Source organism: Physeter macrocephalus, chromosome 4 (assembly GCF_002837175.3).
Source record: "Physeter macrocephalus isolate SW-GA chromosome 4, ASM283717v5, whole genome shotgun sequence".
NCBI lineage: Eukaryota > Metazoa > Chordata > Mammalia > Artiodactyla > Physeteridae > Physeter > Physeter macrocephalus.
Window position 1 is genome coordinate 95,496,674 of NC_041217.1, and position 11,181 is coordinate 95,507,854.

Genomic DNA, 11,181 nt, shown 5'->3' on the forward strand with positions numbered 1-11,181 from the left:
CCTTGCCTCCTTTGTCATAGATTAGTTGACCATAGGTGTGTGGGTTTATCTCTGGGCTTTCTATCTTGTTCCATTGATCTATATTTCTGTTTTTGTGCCAGTAGCATATTGTCTTGATGACTGTATCTTTGTAGTATAGTCTGAAGTCAGGGAGTCTGATTCCTCCAGCTCCGTTTTTTTTCCTCAAGACTGCTTTGGCTGTTCGGGGTCTTTGGTGTCTCCATACACAATTTATGACTTTGTTCTAGTTCTGTAAAAAATGCCATTGGTAATTTGATCGGGATTGCATTGAATCTGTAGATTGCTTTGGGTAGCATAGTCATTTTCACAATATTGATTCTTCCAATCCAAGAACATGGTATATCTCTCCATCTGTTGGTATCATCTTTAATTTCTTTCATCAGTGTCTTATAGTTTTCTGCATACAGGTCTTTTGTCTCCCTAGGTAAGTTTATTCCTAGGTTCTTTATTCTTTTTGTTGCAATGGTAAATGGGAGTGTTTCCTTAATTTCTCTTTCAGATTTTTCATAATTAGTGTATAGGAATGCAAGAGATTTCTGTGCATTAATTTTGTATCCTCCTACTTTACCAAATTCATTGATTAGCTCTAGTAGTCCTGTGGTGGCATTTTTAGGATTCTCTATGTATAGTATCATGTCATCTGCAAACAGTGACAGTTTTACTTCTTCTTTTCCAATTTGGTTTCCTTTTATTTCTTTTTCTTCTCTGATTGCCATAGCTAGGACTTCCAAAACTATGTTGAATAATAGTGGTGATATAGGCAGCCTTGTCTTGTTCCTGATCTTTGTGGAAATGGTTTCAGTTTTTCACCATTGAGAATGATGTTTCCCTCTATACCCACTTTCTGGAGACTTTTTATCATAAATGGGTGTTGAATTTTGTCGAAAGCTTTTTCTTCATCTATTGAGATGATCATATGGTTTTAATCTTCAATTTGTTAATATGGTGTATCACATTGATTGATTTGTGTATATTGAAGAATCCTTGCATCCCTGGGATAAATCTCACTTGATCATGGTGTATGATCCTTTTAATGTGTCGTTGGCTTCTGTTGAGGATTTTTGCCTGTATATTCATCAGTGATATTGGTCTGTAATTTTCTTTTTTTGTACTATCTTTGTCTGGTTTTGGTATCAGGGTAATGGTGACCTCATAGAAAGAGTTTGCGAGTGTTCCGTCCTCTGCAATTTTTTGGAAGAGTTTGAGAAGGATCAGTGTTAGCTCTTCTCTAAATGTTTGGTAGAATTCACCTGTGAAGCCATCTGGTCCTGGACTTTCATTTGTTGGACGATTAATCCTTTTTCTTCAATAACCCACAATGTATGAGTTCAAACTCTTTAATCTGACATTTACAGTCATCAACAGTTTGGTCCTTGAGCTCCTTCCACTGCTCCCTTTGATAAATTTGATCAAGGCAAATCATACAACTAAACATTAAAAAATGGGCAGAATTGAATAGACATTTTCCAAAGAATAAATGCACATGGCCAACAGGCACATGACAAGATGCTCAACACCAGTAATCATCAGGCAAATGCAGACTAAAACCACAATGAGATATCAAATGTCAAAATGGCTATCATCAAAAAGAACACAAATAACAAACGTTGGCAAGGATGTGGAGAAAAGGGAACCCTTGTACACTGTTGGTGGAAATGTAAATTGGTGCAGCCACTGTGGAAAACAGTGTGGAGGTTTCTCAAAAAAACTAAAAATCGAACTACCATATGACCCAGCAATGCCGCTCCTGGGTACATATCTGAAAAAAACAAAACACTAATTTGAAAAGATATATGCACTGTAATGTTCATAGCAGCATTATTTAGAATTACCAAGCTATGGAAGCAACCTAAGTGCCCATCAACAGATGAATGGATCAAGAAGATGTGATATACATACATATATATATGTATCTATATACATACATATATGTATGTATATACATATATATGTAATTGAATACTATTCAGTCATAAAAACAATGAAATTTTGCCATCTGCAGCAACATGGATAGACTTGAAAAGCATTATGCTAAGTGAAATAAGTCAGAAAAAGAAAAGTACTGTATGTAATCACTTATGTGTGGAATCTAAAAAATTCAACAAACTAGTGAATAGGACAAAAAAGCAGCAGACTCACAGATATAGAGAACAAGCTAGTGGTTTCCAGTAGGAGGGAGGGCAATATAGGCGTGACAGTGTGGGAGATACAAACTTATGGGTGTAAGATAGGCTCAAGGATGTATTGTACAACATGGGGAATATAGCCAAAATTTTGTAAGAACCATAAATGGACTGAAACCTTTAAAAATTGTATAAAATTTTTTTTTAAAGTGTGATATAGTTAATCAGGTATTAATAACATTGAAATGTTAACTTTCAAAATAAAATATTGTACCTTTCACACACTTAGGTTTTGATATATCAAATGAAATACATTCAGTCCTACTTATTTCTGTAACATTGTATTTTATTATATTAGGATTTTATATAAAATATCGATAGTTAAATCTAAAGAGTCATCTATAAATTATGATAAGAAAACCTTTGGGGACAATACTATGTGTGTTTTTCAGTGTCTTTAGATGCTAAAGGAGTCACTTTTTTTTTAAGAATAAGAAAGTGATTATTTATTTATAAATTTATTTATTTTTGGCTGGGTTGGGTCTTCCTTGCTGCACGCGGGCTTTCGCGGCGAGTGGGGGCTACTATTCATTGCGGTGCGTGGGCTTCTCATTGCGGTGGCTTCTCTTGTTGCGGAGCACAGGCTGTAGGCACGTGGGCTTCAGTAATTGTGGCACATGGGCTCAGTAGTTGTGGCTTGCGGGCTCTAGAGCGTGGGCTTCAGTAGTTGTGGCTCACGGGCTTAGTTGCTCCGCAGCATGTGGGATCTTCCCGGACCCGTGTCCCCCGCATTGGCGGGTGGATTCTTAACCACTGTGCCACCAGGGAAGCCTGCTAGCAGTCACTTTTGAATTCTTTAGTTGTTTTATTTCAGGAAGCTTTTAATGACTCAAATACACCTACAAGCGTTGTGTTTATATAGAAAACATTGTTAAAACTTTTTACTTTCATAGGGAATTTTAGTCAAGGATCATAAGCATGTGGACAAATCAGGATATAATTTTACTAAACAAGGGAATTCCCTGGCAGTCCAGTGGTTAGGACTCCCTGCTTCCACTGCGGGGGGCACAGGTTCAATCCCTGGTTGGGGAACTAAGATACCGCATGCCTTGCGGCATGGCCAAAATAAATAAATAAACAAAAGAACAAGAAAATATTCTGTGTGCTAGGGTTTGAATTCCTTTGGTTTCTTGAACAGAAACTTGTCACTGATGCCAAGTGTTCTGATTTCAGCCTAGATAATTTCATATTGTTTATATCGTGATAATGATTGTTCTACTTTTAGAATAGACTTGAAATTCAATATATACTTAGACATATGCCATTAAGATCATTTATAAAAGCTTTTACTGTTTTGTTTTCCCATCTCTAGATTTGTGTCCGCTACTTTCAAACATGTGGTAATATTCATGTTTTGAAGCCAAACTATGTGTCTTTCTTTGGTTATCCTTCATTCAAGTGTAGTCATCCACATCAGCTGCTGAAAACAACTGCTGGTAAGTATAATCTCAGAATAGCCTGTACGACATAATGTTTTGTATTTATTCAGTAATTGAAGACTCATCAAAGTAAAAAAGTTGACCTTTTACTTCTAGCCTGGCCCTCCTTGCTCTCCCCACATCTATCCAATTCTCCTTTTCTTTTCTTTTTTGTTTTGCTCCCACTCCCCTTTCACATACTTTCCCTTAATACTTGTGTCTTCATAATGCTGGGACTGGGTTCTCTTGGGCCCTCTGTTCTTTATCATATGACTTACCTAAGTGCAACAGTCAGCATTGATATGACTTAGATTAAATTGTTGTTTTAGTAGATTGTGTCCTTGTACTCACTGTATTACTGTTTTTTGGATGAGGCACTTAATCTGTCATGTTAAGATAGTGTGATGAGGTGCTTGTGTAAATAGAAAGTTCTCTGGCTTTTACCACTTAATTACCTTTCCCCCAACTTTTTCTACCTTGCAAAGAACTTGAGACTTAAGTATTAGATTTGGCAAAGGCACTAAAACTTTTTTTTCCTGATGTTCTATTTAGAACCCTGGTAAAGAACCCTAGACTTTCGTTACAGCATTAAGCTTTTGACAGATACTTAGTGCCTTAGTCTGTGCTAGTGATGAAAAATAACAGAATTCCAGGCGGATCCAACCCCTGAGATCAGTTAGTCCTTCCATGCCTTGAATATGTCTTCTTCCACATCACCCTAAGATATGTAAACCTTATCTTTACCATTAAAAAAAAAATTCTATTTTCAAAAGTTGATCTTTTGTCTTTACTTCTCAGAGAAAATAGAGGCCATTCAAGCAGAAACTCCAACTTCCTACCCTAGTCTCTAAACACTTAAAGAGCTTTGGGTTACTAGCTGTGTAACCTTACGCAAGTTACTTAATTTCTCTCTGTTTCATCATTTGGAAAATGGGAGTAACATAGTAACCAACTTTGTATTCTTGTGAGAGCAAATCCATTCAACACAGGTAACTGACTGATCACCAACTACCTGCCAAGGCACTGCTCTACATACTTGGGATACACCCTCTTCCTATTCTTCCTTAACTCAGTAAACAGGCTAGAAACCTGAAGCCATCCTGATACTTGTCTCACATCACGTTGGTTACCAAGATATAGTAATATTACATCTTAAATGTTTCTTAAATCTGTCTTTGCCTTTTCAGACAGCTTTGAAAATATGTAAATATATTAAGTTCTATACTTCAGTTTCTTACCTACAATAGCCTCCTAACTGCTTTCTCTGCCACCCCTCCCCCAGTCCTTTCCATCACACTCCTGCCAGAGATACTTTTCTCTAAAATTATACATATAAAGTTATAGGTCTGAAATTGTAGATGGGACTCCTATCAGCCAATTATTGCTGAATAATAACCTTCCCCACAACTTAGTGGCTTAAAGGAACAATGATTTATTTTTCATCAGGATTCTGGGGGTGGGTTGGTCAGGTGGCTCCTCTGCTGGTTTCACCTGGGCTCGCTAATGTGACTGGATTCAGCTACAAGGTCATCTGCTGGTTTCACCTGGGCTCACTAATGTGACTGGATTCAGCTGCAAGGTCATCTGCTGGTTTCACCTGGGCTCACTAATGTGACTGGATTTAGCTACAAGGTCATCTGGGTTGGAAGGTCCAAGATGGTCTTACTCATGTCTGACAGTTGGTGCTGGTTTTTAGCTGGGGCATCTCATTTCTCCTCCACGTGGTGTCTCTCATCCTCCAGTAGACTAGAACAGCTTCCTTACATGGGGATCTCAAGGCACATTCCAAGAGGGAGAAAGTGGAGGCTGCGAGGTCCTGTGAGGCTTGCACTCCAGAACCTACAACTTTACTTCTGCTGTATTCTATTGGTCAAAACAAGTCATAGGCCAGCATAGATTTAACTAATGGTAAGATAAACTGTACCTCTAATGGGAACAGCTGCAAAGAATTAATATTATTTACCATAATTATTTACCGCTGGTTCCTAATTACCTCTAGGATACGTTCCAAACACCTCACCTCATCATGGCACAAAGCCTTAAATCTGGGCTGATTTCTTGCCATGTAGCCTATCCTCAGATGTACGGAAGTGTTTGTCATTCCCTAACCATGCTGCATACTATCATATTCCCATGCCCTTTCACATGCTGTTCCTTGCATAAGAGGTGCCATGGTGTACTTACTTGCCATTTTTTGATTGCTTCAGTTGGTTTCCAATTCTTTATTATAACTCTATGATAACTATTCCTGAGCAGAAATCTTCGTGTACCTCTCTATTTCTTCAAGGAAAAAAATCTTAAAAGTAAAATTACCTATGGAGTCAAAGAAACAGACTTTTTTTTTTTTTAAGGTTTTTGATTCTTAATGCCAAACTATTTTTCAGAAAGGTTCCAGTTTATACTATGAGCAGGAGGCTGTGAGAGGGCCCAAGTTACTAGAGAGGAAACAAGGGGTGCTTAAGACCTCCATATCAAAAATGTATTTTGTATTTCTTAACTACTGATCTCCTCATATTTATTAAAGAAAAATTTCCTACCTTAATCAGCTTGTTGCATATTTTATAAGCAGTTTTGATTAACAGTAGTTTAAAGATAGAGAAGCGCTCTTCAGTCACTTCAGAGCCATTTGTTAATTTGGAAAAGTGAGAGGATCCATACATACTTTCTGTCTTGGGAATAATTACCATAAATTATCATTGGCATCTAAGTGTTACAAAGAGGGTGTAGAAATTTGAAAAGGAGTAAAAAAAAATGCTAAGAGAAAATAGAAGACTAAAATTTAAGAAGTTGGTAGAACATCATTTGGGCGAAGAAGAATTTTCCAAGTCTTCTAGGAACGGATCTGCCTGATCTTTAGACACTGGGAATGAGAAGAGTTGTATGAAGTCAAAAGAGATTTAAGAGCAGGACATTGATGTTTATTATAGTTTCATAATATGAAACAAGGAGATCCAGCTGAGTCTCCCTTTGTCTAATATCTTGTTCTATTTTCTGTTCATTGCTGTTACTGCAAAATCTCATTTGTTGGAAGGGCCTCCTATACCCTTGTAAAAGAACATTATTTTGGAAATTGGAAAATGTCAGTTCTGTGGCAATATCAATAGGTCTGTGTCACTGAATGATTTATATAAATCTTGGGTGGTTATGAATGATGGTTGTGCTTTTAAACATTATAAAATGCTTTTTAAAATCTATAAAAATGGAATAATTTCTGCCTCTGCTTGAGAATATTTTCTAATTTTAGATGTCAAAGCATCTGTCTATTAGCAATACATTACATATTTAATGAGATCATTTCTCATTTGTCTTTGAAGCTCTACAGGGACAGATTGTTCAGTTCAAACTCTCAGACATTGGTGAAGGGATTAGAGAAGTAACTGTTAAAGAATGGTAAGTTATTCTGAAAAATTTTTTAAGTAAGTATAAAAATAATTTGAGTAAAAATAAGTAGAAATCTATTTAAATTGAGACATCTCTTTCTGTAACATATAATGATTTTTTTAAAGCAATAAGGTAAATCTAGTTTGTGTTGCCAATATGCTGGTGGCACAATTCATCCTACAGTATGGCATTTTATTCAATGTAATTTATTAAGGATTATTTTTTCCTCATTTAAAAAATTTTTTCACTACCCACCCCTCACTTCAGCTAAAAAAGAGAAATTTGCCTCTAAAAGATATTAAGTTGATATGAGCATGTGTTTTGAAAAGCATTTAATGTATGAACTTAGAGCTTTTTACCAAACTATTTTAAAATAATCATGTATAAGGTCTCTTTACCGAAAATGACTTAAGAATGCAAGTACATTTGACTCACCATTACCTGAGAGTTTGCCTATATTTTTAGAAAAGTTTACAATATTAAACCAAAAGGCATGAATCAAAAAATAATTTTCGAAAGGTTAAAAAAATGTTAAAAAAAAAAGCAGCCTTGAAACAAAAATTAAAAAGCTCTTTACTTAGTCATCCTTCTATCCCTTTTCTTTCTTTCCCTTTCTGGAAAAAAGGAAACACCTCTGGGTACTGAAATAATTTTCAAAGATTTCTAGAAGTAACAGTTAAGGTGAGTCAATAGATTCTCTCCCACAATTGTATACTGTTAAAGGTCCTTTCAAAAATCTGATTCAGCCACCTGAACATTCTTTCCCTGCAGTTGTCATTATAATTGCTTTGTAGGTTAGAAGAGGACTATAATAACATAAATGTACTTTATGATTTTGTATCTATTGCATTGTGGGATCAAGGAAAGAGCAATGACCTCATGTCAGAAGAACCTTAATCTGAAACTTATTAGCCATCTTAGAAACAAAGACTAAGAACTCAAACTAAAATTCATGAAATTAAAAAGGATGTATATTGAGGATATCAATTTTTAAAATTTAATTCTAGAAATAATAGGCATTATTAAAATTTGATAAAGCCTAAGACAATAAAAGGAAATAACACTTTTAAAATACATTTTTCATATTTGAAGCAGAAAACCTGACAAATTAATTAAATTTTTGGATTATAGATCTATGAATTTTTAATTATTTTGAAATTTTTTATATTTCTTGAAGAGGCATCAAAGAGCCTCTGGAAGCCACTGTAGTCTCTTCTGAAACATTCTTTGGTATACTATCTGGGACCAAATGCTGGGCTCGATGGATACTGATCTAATTCTGTGTAGCATTTATATTTTTAAGATGATCTGTATTATCATTGCTCATGTAAAAGTGTCTTGCATCTTTTTCTTTTAGGTATGTAAAAGAAGGAGATACAGTGTCTCAGTTTGATAGCATCTGTGAAGTTCAAAGTGATAAAGCTTCTGTTACTATCACTAGTCGTTACGATGGAGTCATTAAAAAACTATATTATAATCTAGACGATATTGCCTATGTGGGAAAGCCATTAGTAGACATAGAAACGGAAGCTTTGAAAGGTACTGTATATATATGTTCATCTATTTTGCCAAATTGATTACTGCTGTCCTTTTGTCATTGGGTACCAATTGAAAGTGGAGTTTACTTTTAACAACTTACAGGATTTGATTTGGCGGTTTAGAAGCTGAAATCAGGAAAATAGGAAAGGTACTCTGTGATGCGTGATTATCTTTTGACCAGTTACCATGTTAAAAACATGTACAGTAATACTTCATTTATCTGGAGGCCTACCTTCTGGAAACCTTGGTGTTCAAAGAAGCAACAAGCTGTCTTGGGAATTAAAGATTCAAGCTTTAAACACTGGTCACTAATAAAACTTGGAATATGCAAAGATTAAATCTCACATAATGGGATTGCTCTGTTTGCCGCTGATACGAAAACCGAAACACACTCTCATTGGTGATGGTTATGAGAGCCAAATTTCTTAAAGAGAAGTAGAAGACAAAAGGAGGAAAATCAGAATGAGAAGCAAAGAAACTAGCATTCAGAAGCAGCAGCAACCATAGAACTCATAAGCAGTAGATGTCCTGACAAAAGGGAATTCGTTATGAGAACGTTACTGGAAAATTAAAACAGTGCGCTCTCCCTATGGTAGCAAATAGCTGGCTCTCTACATCAGAAGTTCCCTTTGGCATTGTTGTGATACACCAAGGTTATGTCATCTAGGAAGCTTGATGTGGGGGCAGGGGGAGCAGAGTCTATGATGCAACCCTAAGCCCACAATCTATCTGGAAGTGCTGAAATAAAGACATTTCAGTAGTGTAATTTGGAAGTCTAGAAGGAGCCTGAATTAGAGTGGCTGGCTGACTCTTAGTCCTGTAGTCTGTACAATAATATAATAACTAATATCATAGTCACACTTCATAGTTTATAAAATGTTTCACACTTAGTATTTTATTTATTCTTATTTGTGAGGTATTCCAGTTTAATGGATGAAGAATCATTGGGTAATTTGCCCAATGGCAGTGACAAAGCCAAATTTAGAACTCGGATGTCCTGAGTCTTCGTCAAGAATATTTTCAGTTATAACATGTTGCCTCCAAAAGCTGGAAGGTAACTTATTAAAGCCTTCCTATTATTTATTTAATTTCTATTATTATAAAAACAGGATGCGTGCATTGTAGAAAGTTACAAAATGCAGAAAAACAAAGATAAGAAAATGAAAACACATTCCTACAACTCATTAATCACCACTCTTTTTTTTTTTTGCGGTACGCGGACCTCTCACTGTTGTGGCCTCTCCCGTTGCGGAGCACAGGCTCCGGACGCGCAGGCTCAGCGGCCATGGCTCACGGGCCCAGCCGCTCTACGGCATGTGCGGTCTTCCCGGACTGGGGCACGAACCCGTGTCCCCTGCATTGGCAGGGAACTCTCAACCACTGCGCCACCAGGGAAGCCCAATCACCACTCTTAACACATTAGTGTATGTCATTCCAGACATTTTTCTAGGCACATGTACATATGCATTTTGTTTTTTTCTTTTCTCCCCACCTTCATTGGAGTATAATTGCTTTACAATGTTGTGTTAGTCTGCTGTACAACAAAGTGAATCGGCTATGTGTATATATACATCCCCATATCACCTCCCTCTTAAGCCTTCCCTCCTATCCTCCCTATCCCATCCCTCTAGGTCGTCACAAAGCATCAACTTGATCTCCCTGTACTATGCAGCAGCTTCCCACTAGCCATCCATTTTACATTTGGTAGTGTATATATGTCCATGCCACTCTCTCACTTCATCCCAGCTTCCCCTTCTCCCCCTGTGTCCTCAAGTCCATTTTCTACGTCAGTGTCTTTATTCCTGCCCTGCCACTAGGTTCATCAGTACCACTTTTTTAGATTCCATATATATGCGTTAGTAATACGGTATTTGTTTTTCTCTTTATGACTTACTTCACTCTGTATGACAGACTCTAGGTCCATCCACCTCACTACAAATAACTCAATTTCATTGCTTTTAATGGCTGAGTAATATTCCATTGTATATATGTGCCACATCTTCTTTATCCATTCATTTAGGTTGCTTCCATGTCCTGGCTATTGTAAATAGTGCTGCAATGAACATTGGGGTACATGACTCTTTTTGAATTATGGTTTTCTCAGGGTATATGCCCAGTAGTGGGATTGCTGGGTCATATGGTAGTTCTATTTTTAGTTTTTTAAGGAACCTCCATACTGTTCTCCATAATGGCTGTATCAATTTACATTCCCACCAACAGTGCAAGATGTTGAGCATCTTTTCATGTGTTTGTTGGCCATCTGTATATCTTCTTGGAGAAATGTCTGTTTAGGTCTTCTGTCCATTTTTGGATTGGGTTGTTTTTTTGCTATTGAGCTGCATGAGCGGCTTGTATATTTTGGAGATTAATCCTTTGTCAGTTGCTTCTTTTGCAAATATTTTCTCCCATTCGGAGGGTTGTCTTTTCATATTGTTTATGGTTCCCTTTGCTGTGCAAAAGCTTTTAAGTTTAATTGGTCCCATTTGTTTATTTTTGTTTTTATTTTCATTACTCTAGGAAGTGGGTCAAAAAGGATCTTGCTGTGGGCTTCCCTGGTGGCGCGGTGGTTGGGAGTCCGCCTGCCGATGCAGGGGACGAGGGTTCGTGCCCCGGTCTGGGAGGGTCCCGCATGCCGCGGA

At 36.9% G+C, this 11,181-nt stretch overlaps 1 protein-coding gene across 9 annotated transcripts in view; it reads left to right on the plus strand.

Moving 5' to 3' along the window:
- The window catches only part of DBT (dihydrolipoamide branched chain transacylase E2), a 61,499-nt gene that overhangs the window by 4,427 nt on the left and 45,891 nt on the right, over positions 1–11,181 (plus strand). For all 9 annotated transcript variants that reach the window (XR_008617172.1, XR_008617171.1, XR_008617170.1 and 6 more), the window contains 3 exons: positions 3,517–3,640; positions 6,937–7,012; positions 8,361–8,542. Coding sequence is in view for 4 of the 9 variants with exons in the window: in XM_024119886.3 (XP_023975654.1) it covers positions 3,517–3,640; positions 6,937–7,012; positions 8,361–8,542 (382 nt within the window). In the remaining 5 variants the exon portion in view is untranslated. The remainder of the gene's footprint in view (positions 1–3,516; positions 3,641–6,936; positions 7,013–8,360; positions 8,543–11,181) is intronic.